General features: G+C 37.2%; 2 protein-coding genes across 2 annotated transcripts; one reads left to right on the top strand and one right to left on the bottom strand.

Annotated features, from left to right (window-relative positions):
* Positions 1-4205: 4205 nt before the first annotated feature.
* Positions 4206-11176, bottom strand: LOC131307208 (gallate 1-beta-glucosyltransferase 84A24-like). Its single transcript, XM_058333617.1, has 4 exons — positions 10867-11176; positions 9047-9541; positions 7164-7474; positions 4206-4961 (listed from the first exon to the last, which is right to left on the bottom strand). The coding sequence occupies exons 1-4, from the start codon at positions 11067-11069 to the stop codon at positions 4513-4515; spliced, it is 1458 nt and encodes a 485-aa protein (XP_058189600.1). The 5' UTR covers positions 11070-11176; the 3' UTR covers positions 4206-4512.
* Positions 11177-15074: 3898 nt separating this feature from the next.
* On the top strand, positions 15075-15757 carry LOC131307167 (putative receptor like protein 25). Its single transcript, XM_058333577.1, has 2 exons — positions 15075-15365; positions 15470-15757. Exons 1-2 carry the CDS (start codon positions 15075-15077, stop codon positions 15755-15757), a joined length of 579 nt encoding a protein of 192 aa, XP_058189560.1.
* Positions 15758-19158: the final 3401 nt, after the last annotated feature.

The raw sequence follows: 19158 nt of genomic DNA on the forward strand, positions 1-19158 counted from the left end.
TGTTGGTCTTCAACGTATAATTTTCCGTCGTTTTGAAAATTGGAAGCCAAAAAGAGCATGGACGATTTTTCTTTTTAGCCCCAAGGTCCATACACACCCTTGAAAACGAGTTCAGGTTGAACCAGGAAGGTTAAAAGTTTCCTTGTCCATTGCTCATCGATGCCAATACCACCCCATATTTTAAATGCTACAACCTTGGCCAAAAATCTCATGGGCCATCTCCAAATAAGGAGTCCAAAAACTACTGTGGCATAATTTTTCAGAGAGACTAGAGGCACCACATGATAGTGTCCCAAATACACTGAATAATATCTCCTAAAATTGAGTGAAAGAGAGATTCATTTCTCCAACAGATGAACATACCCTTTTTCTTCCATCTGAGAGTTACTAGTTACTACAAAAGTTCAGTGCAGCTCTTTACGTATGCTTTTTCTAAGGTTAAGCTAGGTTTTTATGCGTATAATTTCTGATATGTTTTTTTTTTTTTTTTCATAATTCAGGTGTCCGGATTAGATTATATCGTACCTCAATTAATCTTGAGAGGCTAATACAACAAAGTCAAAGTAGTGAAATTACTGAATATGATTGTTGGTCAAATAACACCCATTTAGAGAAAGGATCAAAGTAAACTTGGCCCTCATTTATTAATTATTAATTTAGGGTCCTTTTCTTTTCCTTCTTGAGCATGTCTTTGTTGGAAGAGGATCTTATTTTCCCACGTTCCCTAATAATCCTTCATCCATTTTGATATTACTAGAAAAGTAACACGTGCGATGCACGTGGACCAAATCAAAAAACATATACCCTTTAGTGTAACTACTTTGTAATCCCAAACACTGAGTCCATAGAACTTAATTTTTCCGTTCAAATCAAGTCTCAATTACACCAATACACATGAAAAACTACCTTTTGAATATAGACCACTTGCGGATCAATATATATATAGACCACTTGGTTATCAAAAAAGAATATAGACCACTTGGTTAGATAGAAGGTTCTTGTGAGCTTAAATCCTGAAGGACATCATTGGGTTCTTCCACGTGCTGCCGATAGTTGGGTAATGTACAGTGATTGTATTACTGTATTACCTTATGTACTCATGTAACGCTTATGTGCCAGGTATCTATGAGGAAATTTGGTATTTGTGAGACTAGCTCATTAACCGTTAATGGCTTCGTAAATAAAAGTATTACCCACCAAAGAAAAAGACATGATTATCAAAATGACAATGTAGATAGTTAATCATATAATGTTTTTTCCCACAATGTATGTCCTCCTGACCAGCATTCGTAACCTAATAAGAACAATTTTGCTTTTAAATGATCTGTATTTCTCATCCTAAGATCCAAAGGTTTTGCCTCACCATACTTGACATTCTCGCATAGTATAATTTTATCATGTTGTTTGGTGTTATTATGCTTCTAACGACAATAGAAATACTCCTATTTTGAAAGTCACAACAAAAAATAGACAAACAATCAAAGTAAGAACATAAGATTGAATGTACTTATGAATATGGGATAGTCTACGGATGCAGATTCCAACTACCATGCCCTCAAAATGTTTAACAAAATACCTGCATCTATGAACCAAAAAGATTAGTTCATAAGTTAATTTGTTTGGTACATCTTCTCGATTTCACTTCCTTTTTGCAAAATTCTTTCGTTGTTGGGCTTGATGATAATAGGAGGAAAAGACAAAGATATATAAACAATTACACACACATAGATATAGGAGAACAACTTTTCAATTTTGACCAGTAAAAATTATCTTTTACCGATCAATATTGATTTCCAATTCGGATCGTTCAAAACACTTTTGGATGCTCGCAATCGACTTCCATAAAAACTTGTTTACGGAACCCTCCGCATAAAAGATTTTTTTGTAGACATAAATACGCCAACTATTCTCTACAACTTAATTTGTTCAAATTCTAAAGCAAGTTTACTATGGAGTCTACTTGTTTGTTTCTCCCAATCCGTGCGGCGCGTCACTTAAGAGCTGCATTCCACTCATTTTGGGGGAGCAATTATTAATAGCCTAAATGAAACACACAATCGAATTCACATACAATTCCATTTTCCCGCTTCTTCCGTTCTCATATTTGAAGGCTGCATGCTATTAAGAAATTGTTAATATCAACCGACAACGAACAAACCTTTGAGGATAATGAAGAAATGGAACCCTTCGTACAGATAAATTTTGGTGGCTTTTGGGTGGATTTAGGCACCACTTCTCTCCGGTCATACAAAAACATGTTGAGGATTTGAAGCGAACATTTGGTGTGCATAACGTCCCCTGCAAGGAACCCCGTCCACACTACATATTCTATCAATAAGACAAGGGATAAAAGGCTAAAATCATTATCCCTAATACAAACAAATTTTCAGATTTTGAAGTTGTAGAATAGCCAAAGCGAATAATCCGCCTATGTCAATTTCCTGTTCTACTAATGAATATTATAGGAATACGGTGGATACGTTTGGGCTGACTAGGGAGGCATCTCGTATCTGTGAGAACCTAATTAAAAGGGCAGAGATGGAGATGGAGGGCAGAATATGGAGACTGTGTTTGTCTCCGTAGATGATTCCTCCGACATCGTCATCGTCGCCAATAAATTCAACCACGGAAGGCGATGGGGATGCCTTTTTTAATTTGCAGGTCGACGGACGTTTGTGATGTTTGCCGTTTCCATATTTCGCCGGCGGACGTGACCTTTGGAAGTGCATCCGTTGGTCATGTGTGCCACGTTTGCAGGTTAAGGCACCAAAGGGTTTTTTAGGTATTTAACTGATTTGGGGAGGGCATTTGTGGGAAGAAAAATGAGAAAACAATAGATAAGGCTTTCGTATTTTTAAAAGAGAAATATAGATGAGTAATGATCCCAATCCACGTCTCAATTACTCTCCTCCACCAACCCCTTCTCTTGGCAACTGCCTTTCCACAACCCCTTTTCTTCATCCCAATTTTGGGCACAAAGCACATGTCTCCCTTTCTAGGAAACGAACTACTAGAAAAGAGTGAATTTACTCTTTCCAATGTTTGTCAAGAACTTAAATTCATTGAAATTCTTTCATCCCGCGATCTCTTATGTGATCCCATTTGTGATAGTACAAGAATAGAACAACGGGGATACCATTCGACGATCCAACCATTTATTTTGTCGTCTTCAATGTGTTTATTGTCGATGTCAAATTAAAATATGTTAATTTCGTTCAAATAGATATACCAATTTTCAATCAATCTAAGTTTTCTTACGGAAAACAACACATATTTTGTGTTTTATAAAAATGAACCGCTTGAATCATCAGATAAAATTGTGTCAGTTTCTATTCTGCATCGTATGAAGATTCCATACGCAAAAATCTAAAAATAAAAAAAATCTTGAATCGACAGTGTTAAATTTTTTAAAGGGTTCCAACCTAAAACCAATTGGCAATAGGTTGAGTAGCCACTATAATATATTAACCAAGTTTAGGTGGCTTAAATGAGCGATGTGGGGCAAGTCTAACTCTCCTCTCACGTGCAACCTAGATGCATGTGGATGTACGAATTAAGGAAACCAAGAGATTTTGACTCAGGCGACCCCTCACGTGTAGTCCAGATGCACATGGAGATATGAATTGATGAGATGAGACGATTGACTCGGGCTACAGATATTAGATCACACAAGGTGAAGCCACTTAAGACCTAGCTTTGATACCATGTTAGATTTCTTGGAGGGTTCCAACCAAAAACTAATTGGCAATAGGTGGAGTAGCCTCTAGATTTTATTAACTAAGCTTGGGTGGCTTAAATGAGCAATATGAGATAAGTCTAACACTGCCCCTCATGACTCACGTGCAGCCCAGATGCACGTGGAGGTGACAGATCAGGAGACCATGAGCTGACTGATTGACTCGGGCGATGGAGATGACAGAAACTATCCTACGTGAGATGAAGCCATCCAAAATCTAGCTCTGATATCATGTTAGATTTCTTAGAAGGTTTCAACTTAAAATTAATTGCCAATAAATAAAGTAACCCTCTAAAATATATTAACTAAATTTGAGTGATTTAAATAAATGATCTGAGACAAGTCTAACCGATAGTAATACTCTCTCCAATGGGAACTCAATAGAACAAAATCATGACCACATTAATAAATACGGCTCCAATGCGAACTCAATAGAACAAAATCATGACCACATCCAATGCGAACTCAATACAACAAAATCATAACCACATTAATAAATATTAAGTACGGAGACAATTATTAAGACAAAATAGAATATTGGGGATTACAAAGAAAAGCGACCCAAGCACGCCTTTTATGCAGGAGATGACAACAAAATAGAGGATTCTAAAGCTGAAAGAGAAAGAAGATCAGGCTGATATGTGGTGGGCTACCGTCCCGTAATGTCCGTTGACATTTATTTAACACTTAGATTACGGCCGCTTCCATTCGATACCCAACACGTGTCCTACCATGCAATTTCCATAGAATCCACACCACACGCATACAAAACTTTATTACTCCACAAGAGCTGGGATTGACTTCAACGCGATACCCAAACTTCTCCTCCGAACATCATCCACAAAAGCCTGCAGGTTGCGGTCGGAGGAGCCGCCTTCCGCCACCGCTTCCTCCGCGGCCTCCTTCCACTTCGAGGCGTTGGCCTTCATCTCTGCCGCCACCGGACCGCTCGTGGCCTCCCTCAGGCACTTCTCCACCTCGTCCCTCGGGATGACTCGGTCCTCGGCCTCCCCCCTGCACATTCTGATACCGACTTTGAACACGTCGACTAAGTACTTGGCGTCGGTGACTTGGTCGCCCCACTGTGGGAACGCCACCACCGGCATTCCGCTGGTTAGGGCTTCCATTGTCGAGTTCCAGCCGCAGTGGGTTACGAAGCAGGCCACGGATGGGTGGGCCAGGACTTGCTCTTGTGGGCTCCATTGCACCACCCTTCCCTTGTCACCTGTAAAAAAAAAAAAAGTCCGTTAGAAACAGGTACAGTACTCGAAGTTGATCTAGAGAGGAGAAAGAACAAGGAGAGAAATTTTTTCCCCACAAGTCGATGGTATTTTAGTTGATTTATGTGAGTTGAATGACTTGTATTAAAATCCCTGAAATTATGAATTTTAGTCAATTTAGCCAATATGGCAAAGTCACCAAAAGTGAAAATAGAAATAAATGGCCATGTTGTGTTTGGGAAAAAATATTTTTTTGAATGGGCATACTCTATTGAGTTTTTATTTAGTTGTACATCTATATTTTCTAGATGAGTTGAGCCCCATAGAGAGTAGGTTTGGAGTTCAGAGGCTATGGTGTTCAGAATCAGCCGTCTCGATTAGAAAAATATAGAATTATGGACCGAAATTGTAAAAAATCCACGTAAGACAACCCTAATGTCACTAACATAAGTGGGGTGTTCGGACAAATAAGCCATTTTGGCTTATTTTTTGTCCTTATTCAAATTTTTTTCGTTTCACTTGGCTTATTATCATTTTTTTTGGGGATTATTGCATCCTCACGACAAGAGGAATCTAAAAAGTAAAAAAATTTGACCGAAATCCAATTTTTTTTGAATAAAGACGAAAGTAAATCAATAAGCCAGTTTTTTCGTCTTTATTCAAAAAAAATTAGATTTCGGTCAAATTTTTTTACTTTTTAGATTCTTTTTATCGGAGAGCTGCTATTCCCCCCTCCCCTGACACACACACCCCCCGGCCCCACATCCCTTTTTCCGGAATTACCCCCGCCTCTCTCTCTCTCTCTTCCTTTTCTTTCTTTCTTTACCGTTTCTTTCTTTCTTTTTTTCCTTTACTTTACAGTTTGATTTTTTTTTTCATTTTATTTCATTTTCTTTCTTTTTAGTTTGAATTTTTTTTCTTTAATAATAGGTTCAAGTCTAATTTTAAGCTTTGTAAAGTAATTAAGAAAAAAAAGTGTTTCAATTGATCATATTTATACGACTGTTTTATTTTTCTTTTTTTGTCCTTTATAGATTAAAAAATATAATTACAAAAATAAGTGTTTCAATTTTCAATCCGTTTGAACCAGTGCAAAGATGTTATTTTTCTGATCATTTCATCTTAAATGGTCGTAATAAATTTTTGGTTCCAAGGCCTTTCAATGGACATCCTAAGAAAGTTTTAAAACTAAAAAATAAGTCTTACGGTGTTTTGTTGAAAGGCCTTAAAAAAATACGAGTAATTAAGTAAAGAAATAAATTAAAATAATATGATCAGAATAAAAAAATCTTCACACCAGTCCAAACGCATTAAAAATTGAAGCACTTAATTTTTTAACCATATTTTTTAATATATATAAACGGTCTAAAAAAATTAAGTGCTTAAATTTTCACTCCGTTTGAATCGGTGCAAAGATCTTGTCAATATAATCAGAATAACAAGATTTTTGCACCGATTCAAACGGAGCGAAAATTTGAGCACTTAAGTTTTTTTTAGACTGTTTATATATTAAAAAATATGGTTAAAAAATTAAATACTTCAATTTTTAATGCGTTTGAACGGGTGTGAATATTTTTTTATTTTGATCATATTATTCTAAAGAGACATAATCAAATTTTGTCTCTAGAGCTCTCATAATTACGTTTCTGCTCCATAGGATTGCAAATTGATGGTGAGGATATTTTTTTTAACCCAAACGTTGCCGTTTAGAGGCAGCAGGGCTCAGGGAATTAAAATGGCGGAGGAAGGTAATTAAAAGGGCTGAGGGAGGGTAAAAGCGGAAAAAGGGTGTGGGACCGGGAGGGGTGTGGTGTCAGGGGGGGTGGGAAAAGCAATTTTCTTTTTATCGTGAGGATGCAATAATCTCCAAAAAAATGATAATAAGCCAAGTGATACGAAAAAAATTTGAATAAGGACAAAAAATAAGCCACTGTGGCTTATTTGTCCGAACGGGGCCTGAACAAACCTTGACGCAATCAAAAACCCAAAATAACTAAAATATCAATGACAACAGTATGAAATCGTTTTGTTCAAGAGCAATGCTACGTACACATTTTTAAAACGCAATTCTACATGCTACTTTGATCAGAACTATTCAATACACATGGATTTACGTGCATCGAACGGTTTTGATCGCAAATATATATATATATGTGTGTGTGTGTCCGGAATTATATTTTAAAGGTGTATGCAACAACACTATTTACCTGCTTTCTCCAAGAACCCCTCCGGCAAAACCAGCAACTCATACCCCGAATCCTTGTGCGGCGGCTTCATAACCCACAAGAACGAAACCCCAGCCCTCAAAATCCCCTCCGCAATCTCATCCACCTGCTCCTGCTTCAAATACACCACACTCCCAAACGAAATATACACCACCGACGCCGCCTCCTTGTGGTCCAACCACCCAATAATACTGTCGTCCGCCTTCATAAAATCCCCCTTCACCGCCCTCGACCCCTTCCCCGCCGCCTCCGGGTTCTTAAACAACGGCCCCACAGCCTTTATTGGGCAGTACCTGCACATGTTTAATTTTGAACAACGAAAAGAGAAATTTATTAATCTCGGATAAAACTTTTTGCAGAGATTAATGCCTTGTTTCAGTTGTTTGGATAGTGATTTGAAAAAAATTTAAACTCAAAAAATACTCATTACTTATATTTTCAATCATTACATACATTTAGAGGTGACAATCTCAATCTATTATTTTCAACCCGCTCATATCCGCCTACTTAATGTCTAACCCAACCAGCCCAAATTATAAAATGGGTTGATATGGGTTCAATCTATATCAACCCATATTTACATGGGTCTGTAGAATAAAATTGGGTTCAATATGGATTGGAATTAAAAAACCCAAATCTGGTTCAAAAAAAAAACGGAAGTGCTGTTTACATCAAAAACACGGAAGTGCTGTTTCCACTTTCCACATGTGGTCCTAGGGAAAAATTTTCAGTGCCATCTGCTGCCCCCATTTTTTAATTACTTTTCGTAATTTTCAGTACCGATTCTGCTGCCCCATTTTTTTTTTAACTTTTCGTAACTTATAGGTCTAGAAATTATTTCGGTATTTTTTTATTTTTCACAATTTTTTGTTTAGTTTTTCGTCATAATTTTGGGATTAATCGTTCATCTCGACAAGACGAATCAAATTTTGGCAAAACAATCCAAATGGATTTGTCTTTATTTAATTTTTTTTTCACATTTGTTAGTTTTGTGTTGATCTTTTAACATCGAAACCCAAATTTTCTTAATAAAGACAAAAATAAGTCGCTTATTTTTGTCTTTATTATAAAAATGGGTTTCGATCGTAATCTTTTACTTTTTAGATTTCTCTTGTCATGACGAATCAATAATTCAAAAAAAAAATTGACAAAAAACAAACAAATGCAATTAAAAAAAAGGTTTGGACCATAATTTTTTACTTTTTCAATTTCTCTCATTGAATCGAACCAATAATCCACACAAAAATTGACATGAAACTAACAAAAGTCCAAAAGGCAAACATTTACAAACCACGCAAGTAGAATGAAGTGCGGTTGGTATCTCTCTTATACTCTATGCATATGACCAGGATTCGATTCCCGTAAACATTTATTCCCCCTCTCCCCCCAAAAGATGCGCCAAACCTTTACAACCACACAGTTTGAAAGACAAAAAATATTCACATTTGTTAATTATGCGTCTAACTTTTGTAACTTTTTATTCGTCTCGTTAAGAGGAATAGAAAAAGTAAAGAATAATGATCAAAACTCAAAAGTTTTTGAATAAAGATGAAATTAAGTTGTTTTTTTTTTTAAAGAGAAAACGGGTCTGATCAGGCGGGTTTGGGTTTGACTTGACTCATATTCGACTGAACCCATTTCAACCCGTTTACTATTTCATCCATATTTAACCTGTGACACGTTTTAACCCACCCAAATCCGTCCATTTGTTATCTCGATCTACTCACACCTATCTCTTTTCAATCATTATTTCTATTTTTTACTTTCAATCATTACTCTCATTTATCTCTCCACTCGTAGCCTTACAAAATTTCTCAAAAATTCATAAAAAACAGCATAAAGGTGCAAAGGCAAGATGACAGTACCTACACATGTACTCAATCACGTCCCGCTCCAGCTCCTCGAACGTGTCCATGAGAACGCAGAACGGTTTGGTCAGGTTTTTGTACTGTCCCATGATTGCCCTCCGCAGGAACGGGTACGGCGTGGTGGGGTAGAGGAAGCTGGGTATCTCGTCGTGTTTTAGCAGGGGCATGTTGGGTAATTGGACGGTGATTTCCATTTGGGATTCGGACGGGAATGGGACGAGGTTGTGGTAGTAGTGGTAGTAGGCGGAGAAGCAGGCGGCGGACTGGACCCACAGCATGGCGGAGGGGAGGTTCAGGGAGTCAGCCACGTCGGAGACCCACGGGATGAAGGGGTTGTTTATCAGGCAGGATACGGGCCGGTCGTTTTCGGCGTGTTTTTGGAGCATTTTGGGGAGGAGCTGTTTCCCGACGAGTTCGAGTTGCGGGAGGTATTGGTCTAGGTCTTGGCGTCTCGGCTCGTTTTCGGCCCAACCGTCTTCGAAGAACTCGAACCTGTTCGGAAAATAATCGAGAAGGAAAATGCGCGCATGAGAAATGTAAAGAAAGTTGTAATGTAGAAAAATGATCTTTTCTTCTTCCGATGATGCTATGGTGTTCCCGATCATTTTGGAGATACCGTAATTTTTGACATAACCGGACCATTACAAGCATAACCAAGACTCGTGATGTGTATAACCAAGGCCTTACAAAAGATTTTGGGAAAAATCTTTTGTAAGGCCTTGGTTATACACATCACGGGTCTTGGTTATGCTTGTAATGGTTCGATTATGTCAAAAATTATGGTGTCTCCAAAATAACCGGGGACATCATAGTTTTCCTTTTCCCTGGGAATGACTTCGGTGTCCCCGGTCATTTTGGGAACACCGTAATTTTTGGCATAACAAAACCATTATGAGCATAACTAAAATCCATTATGAACATAACCAAAACTATTATGAGCATAACAGTACCATAGCAAGGCATAACTTGTTTGTTATGCCTTGATTGGGTTTGGTTATGCCTTGGTTGGTTTTTTGAATATTCCTTAGTTATGCCTTGTTTAGGTTTTGTTATGCTTATAATAGGTTTTAGTTATGCTCATAATGATTAAATTATGTCAAAAATTACGGTGTCCTCAAAATGACCGGGGACACCATAACATCATCCTTTTTCCCTCCTCCTTTATCTGTTTCTAAGTTCAAACAGGCGGCAAGAGCTTGTTTCTAACTTAGGAAAATATAGAGAAAATAAAAATTCTCGTTTTTTTTTTTCAATTGCCTTTCTATATATATATTTTTTAAAAATTGTCCTGTTTCTCTTGATTTCCTACCCTCTTTCTCACCCCTTTTACAACTTCCAAACGCAAAGCAGTACATTTTGGCCTATTTAATGCAATTTAAAAATTGAATCTTTTGGTTGACTGACAACTAAACAAAGGTCTTTTTCGAATAAAAAAAAAAAAACAAAGGTCTTTTTGAGTGAAGTACAAAAGTTACTTTTTGAAGTTGTTTTTTACTACTTCTTTTGTCTTTTGATTAGCGAAAAAAGAATGTCATTAGTCAAAGCAAAGGGGTACAAATTAATTAATTAAAGGAAGCATGGCCATGCATGCATGTTTCCCTTGGATAAGGAAATTTTATTAACCACAAAACACTAGTCTAGCTATAAGCAACAACAAAACCCTCCTTTGCACTGTTAATTTTGTTTATAAGCTTGATTTGTTTCGGGAAAATATTTCCTATATATTGGAACATAAGCTAAAGCTATATATGCATGTTTACGACTTTACGTACTACTTCCACATACTATACAATAGTACTAGTCGTAATTCACAGAACCTGATGTAACCATCGCCGACGGGAGTGGGCTCGTCGGTGATGTTGCTAGCCTTCCGCATCTCTTTTCCGATACTCTCTGGCGTCGAGAAAGTTACCAGAAGACCCTTGGAAGCCAGTTTCTTTCCTAGCCTAAGCAAAGGGTTGACGTGCCCTTGGCCGGGAAATGATACAAGAAACACATGAACTAGAGCTTCCGAGCCCATTGACTACCAGTTTTCAGAGAGAGAGAGAGAGAGAGAGAGAGAGAGAGAGGGGTCTACGTTTTGTGTTTGTTTTTTTATTTTATTTTTCTGGTGTGGAGAGGGAATGGGGGGTGGGAGTGAGAAGCTTTAAATATACTACTGTCTCTAGCTCATAGTCTACGCCTGTGTGGAAGTATTTTAGTAGACCGTTTGGCAGCTGACTTGAAAGTTAGGTCTGGGGACGGGACAGGACAAACCGAAATTGATTAAGGCCACATAATTCCCAAGAGAACTATCTATCTATATTATAAAAAAATATTTAGGCATACAAATAAGAATAATCTTTATGATCGTTGAATCACTTCATATTAAATATATAATCATCGGATTATTTTTTTTTTAAAACGTAAAAAAAAAAATTCTCCTAATAAATTTATCCTTTTTTATCCTTAATTTTTAGACAATGTATCTCTATGTAAAATATAGCGAAAATATCTCAAAATAGTAACGCTTTGTGGAGATCACAACTATTTCGTAGAGCAGTCAGAAATACATTCCACCGTGCCTTTAAGCACTACAACTGTCGGATCGAATTTTCAATAGATCATATCCGTTCGATCGAGAGCATACTTCCTAATATAAACCTTATAACTTTATGATCTTTTAGGTTATTTTCTTAAAAAACTTGATTACCTTTTTGAATTTAAATTAACTAAATAATTGATTTATGTCTAAAGTTGATTTCTTTACATTCAATTCAATATTTACTTTTAATTTGTGTCCTTTTAGGTTGATTTTCTTACAATCATATATGAAGAAAAATAACATAGGACCTTATATATGAATGCAATAGTTTGAATTTGTTGGCTCGAATTTATGTGATTTAGATGATCATTGGTAGTGTTGTACACTACCATTAATGAAAATAGCGATGAGGGATCGAAAATAAAAACTTTTTATTATAAAAAACTTTTTATGCTCAAAACGCATTGCTTATCCCTAGTTGTTCTATAATATATATAGTAGCTCCTTTTTTTTATCAGCAAAAAAAAATTCATTAACTCATAACACGAAGTACAGAGATAATAAGGGCTTAGGTACACCGGCCTGACCATCCAAAACCCTCTTCTCCAAACCACACAGAGGAAACTGATTTAGGCCTAACAACTTGAGCCCATACAAGGAGTAAAAAAAAAAAAAAAAACCAATGATTGGTAAGAAACCAACCTAACCCAAAACAACAACCCAACCAAACACCTAAAACCCTAGTCCTAACAGCTTCATCCACGACGCCAGATCACCGCCGCCGCCTTCGCAACCCACCGTCATCTAAGAACCCCCAATCACAAGCTACCTCCATCGGCAGCCACCAAAGCCGAAAAAAACGACGATGCACGCTTGTGCCCTCCACCGAACAGCCAGAGCACTGGATGACCATAGAACAAAAACGGCGACAATCAAAGGGGAGTCGTATCCACACTTGCCACATTTGATGACCACCACCACCGTCTCAAAAACACCCGCCAAACAACCACTGCCACCTCAGAAAACCCTCCCAAATAGCTCCAAAACCTGGAAGAAAAAAAAAAACCCCTTAAACCAATCAACTACCGCTTATTTGCATGTGATGAATATATAGTTCCAAATTCCAATTTTAGTCTTCGTGATCAGACTGACATTTATCGCTAAGCCATAGAAGTTTAACACGACAAGTACATTTATTTGTCGTTGTTATTCGACTGACCACTAAAGATGTGACTTGTCTTTAATTTGTTGTCGATCTGTCTGTCATTTATCGGTCATATGTAATAAAAAATTTATGTTTTTAATCGGCTAAAAGAGGATATTAGGCCCCGTTCCAAAAAATAAATAAATACTTATTTTTTAAGTAGGCAATTTCAAGTTTAAAAATCTTGTATTTACGCAAATAATTTTCCTATCAATATAGATCTTGTTTAATAGATCTCATTGAGATTTTTAAAACGGTGAAAAAAAAATTAAAAAATTATTTTTCATTTATATTATTTTTGAGTTTGAAAATGTGAAATAAGTATTTATTTTTTAGAAGGTGTTCTGGAACGAAGTCTTAGTAGTTATATTAACTCGATAAAAGTATATCGAGAGGGGAAAAAAAAAAGCCTAGCAAATCACTTAATTTGCTCATCGCGACAGGACCATGAAGCAAATTAATGGATCAGCCAGGAAACAAAAGCCAGAGACTACAACATTCAACAAAGCTCGATCGACAGTCAAGATGTTCGGGGCAATTTACGTTTCGGTTCATTCAAAGGCTGGTCATTCATGTCTTGAGACTTGGAGATTCACGAGAGATTTTCTCTAGTGCGGCCTGAGTACTCCAAGAGTTTGCCAAATTTGAAACTTAATATGTCCAAATTTACTGCTCATCTATGTCGCCACCTGAGCTATATACCCTTTGAGATTACACGTTATGTAAATTTAAGGAAAACTGGTTTAAAATGTATGTTGTCTTACCTATTAAGAAATTGGGAAAATATCTCTTATATTCCTTCGACTTTAAGCAAAAGTTCACTTTGATCCTTCACATTTAAATTTGGACAAACACATACTTCGATTTTCAAATTGATTTCAATGTCAATCCTGTGTTAACTACCGTTAGTATTTTGGACGGAAAATTGTTGTGTAGCCAGCGCCTAACCACTTTTGAGGGGTAGATTTGACCATTTCCCCCTCCTCTCTGCAAATGCATAATTTAACACACACACTCACTCCAAAAAGTAAATTACCACTCCAATCAACAAAAATCACAAAAAAGAAGAAGCAAAAAGTATAATTTTAGCTCTATCCCCTACGATTTCTATCTAAACCCATTTGGCATTCCAATTAACAAAAAATGAGAAAACCAAAGAAAAAACAAAGCTAAAAGGAGTAATTTCAACCCTCTCTTTCTCTCCCAAAAACCCACAAAAAATAAGAAGCAAAAACGAGTAATTTTCACACTCTCTCCACAAAAGTTAACCCAGCAACCCATAATTATTGATTAGGCTTAACATAAACTTGTAGAAAAAACAGAGATCACAATGTAGATACTAGAGATAGAACTCCATTTTAGTGGAGACAGAAAAATGGAAACCCAGCAACATTAACCCTCCTCATGCAGGTAAAAATGAAAACGCAGCAACATATATAAGCCTAATTCAAAAAGGGAAAAAAAATCTAAACAATTGAAACCTACAAGTAGCTAGAAACCAAATTAGAAATAAGTACTAAGAGATTCCAATTCACCATTGTCGTCGACTCGTCAGCTTCTCTCTCCCTCTCTCTCTCTCTAAAATGGGAAACTATCTTTGCAGCTAAGTGGCGTAGGCGTTGTGAATCTCGATGAAATCACGGCCGTACGACGGCGTCCGGGTGGTACAGCTTCGCCAGGCTCCTGTACACCGCCTTGATCTTCGTCAACGACGGGTTCCTCTTCACTCGTAACCCCTCGTACAGGCTCCCTCCTCGTTGCTGTTGTTGATTCCTCGGTTCCAACTACGGTGCTGTTTCGGCGCACCGGCCTTACACGGTAGATGCCGATGAGGTGTACATGTCTCTGTACACGGTTAATTGAACGGCGATTGGGGGCGGTTGAGTCGGAGGCGATGGGGGTGCTCTCTTTTTTTGAACCGGTTGGGGGAGTGCTCTTTTGTTTGGGTTTTTCGGTGGGTGGTTTGGGTTGGATTGGGAAGGGGAGGAGTGGAAGAGTGAAGTGATGTTATGTGTCGATGGGGGAGAGACTGGAGAGGGAGACTGGGGTTTGAGGGAGGAGTGAAAGGGCAAATCTACCCTTGAAAAATTGTCATGTTCGGCGCATGACAATTTTCCGTCCAAAAAACTAAAGTCATCCGACCAAGGGTTGACATTGAAACCAATTCGAAAATCGAAATATATATTTGTTCAAATTAAAATGTGAAGGGTCAAAGTGAATTTTCACTTAAAGTCAAAGGGATATAACATAAATTGTTCCAAAAATAAGGGATATAACATAAATTGTTCCAAAAATACATGAGTGATGAAAATAGTTATTATCACGATTCTGTCACAGTGACACTAAAGGGCATTGAGATCGAAATGCAGAGAATTTTTACTATCTTCACAACAATCGATTTTTCATCTAACAATTTCAGTGGAGAGATTCCAAATGCCATTGGAAAGCTCAATTCCCTCATAGTGCTTAATATTTCTCATAATAGCCTTAGAGGCAATATTCCAGAATCTTTGGAAAACTTGACAAGTCTTGAATCATTAGACATTTCCTCTAACCAACTCACCGGGAGAATTCCAAGCCAATTTGACGTTTCTTGAAGTCTTGAACCTTTCATAGAACCGTCTCTAAGGTCCCATACCCCAGCGTTCGCAATTTAATACATTTCAGAATGGTTCATATGCTGGGAACTTAGGACTATATATGTGGGTTGCCATTTTGGAAGGAATGTGAAGATATTTGGACAAAAGTACAACCACCGGTGTTACAACAGGAGGAAGATGATCACAATTTTGATAGATTTTTTTGGAAAATTGTGGCGATAGGTTATGATTGGGGAATGACACTGGGACTCTTTCTAGGATCTCTCATGTTCTTAATTGGTAGACCTAAGTTATTTGTGATACTTACTGAAAGAGAAATGCCCAAAAAGATGATAAGATTGAGAAGAATGCTTACAGACACAGTGGGAAGAAGAAAGTAACAAACATATATTAGTCGCATTTTCAGGTATAAGCTCCTAATGCTCTTACAATATTTCACCATTGTTGAATTAGGTTATAACTATGTTGGCCATTATTTTAGAGTACTTCATCTGGTATTACATTTTGAAGCTAGTATTAACCTGTCTTTCTACATGTTAGACATAAGTCACATAACCGCGTGCAACCCAGTAGAGGGTTTGCTCGGTACTTCAATTTTCCCACTAATGCCCAAAATTTAAACTGTGTGAATCTTCTGAGAACGGCCAGTTAAACAACTACACTAGTTCAATCTACTACTAGTTTAACCTGCTTTTGAACTTAAGTGAACTAGCTAGGAACAATGATTTTCACTGAAAGTGCCGTATGAAGCAAATGTAAGCTCTTTCCTTAAGTAGTACAGCTCATGGCAGGCTAGGAAATTGGCATCATGTCATTTCCCCCCGTAATCAGATACAAAAAGTATCGATCATGTAACTATTTCGAGTAGCAGGTTCTCTTTAGAACGTGCGCGCGAAGAGAAGAAAACTCAGTCATATCTGTGGCTCCTTTTTCTTTCTTTGTTTATTTTTATCAGATACCTAAAAAATGTATTGATCATGTATTCCTGTCTTTTATCATATACTTAAGTAAAATCTATAAAACAAGATCTATTGGATATGAAATATAATCAATTAGAAAATTTAGAAAATTTTATGTCAATAGTACAAAGGACAATCTTTATGAGACGGAGGGCCGGAGTATCACGTTATATATGAAACAATTTAGTTTGACCGTTACCACTCTTCTTTATTGCTTAATTCTTAATTCTTTTTGAAAAATACTACTTATCCAGATAATTAAGTGGTATGCAATAACTTTTTAATGTTGTATCTTCAACTCAAATACTCGTATAGAATAGATTAGATTTATTGGCTCGTATACAAACACCAAAAAAAAGGGAGGCCTAAGTCTACAGAATCATTTGGCTTTTGAATTTGTACTCGTATCTCTCTCTCTCTCTCTCTCTCTCTCTCTCTCTCTCTCTCTCTCTCTCTGATATTCCCATCGCAGTGAAAAAGAAGGAAGCTCTTATTGCTACTTGAGATGATGTCGGAGCAATGTACGATCAGATGAGCGAGAAAATGACGAGTTTGTGCTACATTTCATACTATCGTTGTAAAACTTCTCGTAGAAGAAGCTATAAAGTATAGGGGCGTAACTAACTAGCTAGCTAGCTTGTGGTGGTTTGAGATTTCAGACGTTTGATTTTGTTGCATATATCCATGTGGCCTGGTGTTGTTTATGGTTTGCTTTGGTATTGAACAATTTAATACGCAGAATGAATTCCATTGTGTGCTCTTTCTGTTGATTTTACTTTTCATAAACAGGGTCTGGGGTAGGGGTGGAGGGTAAAATAAAATTCTTCATCAGGGATCGACAAATAGACAGAGACGGGGTAGGTAGGTTTAAGAATCGAAAACGGGGACAATGATATCCACCCCATCTCGCCATTGCATGCCATCCCTAGATGTGGAATGTTCTTGTGTCTTTCCCTATTTCCATTGACCATTAATTGTGAGCTAGCATTACTCTATGGGCAATCAGGGAGAGCCATTTATGTAACGACCCTAATTTTGGCCTCAAATTTTTCAAATAAATTTTATATTGCTATTCCGAATTGTATTAATTTAGTTAAATTAATTAGTTTAATAATTATCTTGTCCCGATAATTTAATTGATATGCCTATATATGTATATGTATCTTTTTCTAGAAATAAGGGTTTTGGTTTATCCTCTCCCTTTCCCAGCCGATTCTCTCTCTCTCTCCACAATTCATGCCGAACCAACACCACTTCTGCTCCCCATTTTTTTTCGGCTGCACACCTTATCCTTCCCCAAAACCAGCCACCACCTACATCACGTCCCCTTCATAACCGACTCCCTCATCAGCATTACCACCGTCCCTCTCTCTCCACTCTTCTCTATAATACCCTCTCTTGCCCTCCAAAAATATATCAGATTACAAACACACCACACACCACTGAAAATCCAGAGAAGAAGAGGAGGAAGAGAGATTTTCGGGCTCCAACAATGGTGGTTTGAGTGAGAGTAAAAATGGGTTTCGATCCTACACTTGTTCGAGCACCCATTTCGACTGCCCATCTTCTAGAACGACCCCGAGCACCTCTAAACGAATCCTCAATCATCCTAAGTTAGCGCCGACGTCCTGTTGCTCCGTAGTCTTGCCCGATTTTTTTTCCGAAGCCGTCCAAAACTGTCCGGAATACCGTTAACCGTTTTTTTTCGGTCGGGACCGAGGTAGGATAATCGAATCCCTACTCTCCCCTAAGTATATTTGTACTCCTATATGTTAGTTTTAATGCTTAGAAGTATCGAGAATCGAATTCCATGTTGAAACGGAAAAGAACAAAACCAATACTCTGTTTTTTTCTTTTCTTTTCCTCCTGCGTAATCTGTTTCTTCAGTTTTGAAATTGTATGCTATTATTACACTATTAACCCTAAACTTTGTATGCTTGCGGATTTAATTCCAAATTGTTTATTGCTTTTATAAGTTGACCTGAATTATGGTTTTTACTCTACTGTATACACCTGTCTTGTTAAATACGTGGTATTAACCTTTTATGCTCACAAATGTCAAATATATGGTGTGACTATTTCAATCCAGATTGGATAAGATGTTATTCATTTTTTTTATGTTATTCATTTTTTAAAAAATAAATAAAAATGGTGAAGTCCTATAAAGAAAACATAACATTTTACTTAAGAGAAATATGTATAAACAGTACATACTTAATAAACTTATTACTACCAGCCTATGTAAAAACCAGTACACTTTCTATATAAGCAAGTTAAGAATTAACATTAAGAATTAGGGTTGCCCCTTTAACATAATCACAGCAACCTATGGACACGTAACATTTTGTAGACTACCGAATTACCTTGAGATTACAAAATTCCTAATTGAACCCTTACAGAAATAAAATTTGTTAACACCTGTTCAATAAGATTTACGCTAACTCAAAAGACATCTGCCCAATCCTAACATCTACGTGTTTATTTACTCGCACTGATATATTGCTATGCTTGTGTTCAAATTGAAATGTATGATGTTATTGGATGAGTCGTTTATGAAATTTTCATGTTGTACGTGTTAGCGCGGACTTAGGTTCACTGGGTGGTTACGAGTAGTGACTCACGTAGACGGTGTTAAGTAAATGAAAAAAATGGTAAAGTGTTAAGGTGTGAGATTGTGGATTGTGATTTGAGCCATGGCTATGGCAAGGGTAATCAATGGGGCCCTGTGTTGAAATGAGTAACCAATGGGGCCCTGTATTGAGAGATGTTGTGACGCTAATGTATAATGCGTCATGGGAAAATTTACTTCTTTCGTTCAAGAG

This window comes from Rhododendron vialii, chromosome 11a (genome assembly GCF_030253575.1).
Source record: "Rhododendron vialii isolate Sample 1 chromosome 11a, ASM3025357v1".
NCBI lineage: Eukaryota > Viridiplantae > Streptophyta > Magnoliopsida > Ericales > Ericaceae > Rhododendron > Rhododendron vialii.

What these genes read in the sequence shown, in the direction of transcription:
- LOC131307208 (XM_058333617.1), bottom strand. Translation starts at nt 11,069, where the DNA reads ATGGGCTCGGAAGCTCTAGTTCATGTGTTTCTTGTATCATTTCCCGGC. An exon ending in GTGATTGAGTACATGTGTAG is followed by an intron (nt 7,475 to 9,046) that starts GTACTGTCATCT and finishes AAACATGTGCAG; the next exon opens with GTACTGCCCAATAAAGGCTG. An exon ending in GGGGTTCTTGGAGAAAGCAG is followed by an intron (nt 4,962 to 7,163) that starts GTAAATAGTGTT and finishes TTTTTTTTACAG; the next exon opens with GTGACAAGGGAAGGGTGGTG.
- LOC131307167 (XM_058333577.1), top strand. Translation starts at nt 15,075, where the DNA reads ATGAGTGATGAAAATAGTTATTATCACGATTCTGTCACAGTGACACTA. An exon ending in GAATTCCAAGCCAATTTGAC is followed by an intron (nt 15,366 to 15,469) that starts GTTTCTTGAAGT and finishes CTGGGAACTTAG; the next exon opens with GACTATATATGTGGGTTGCC.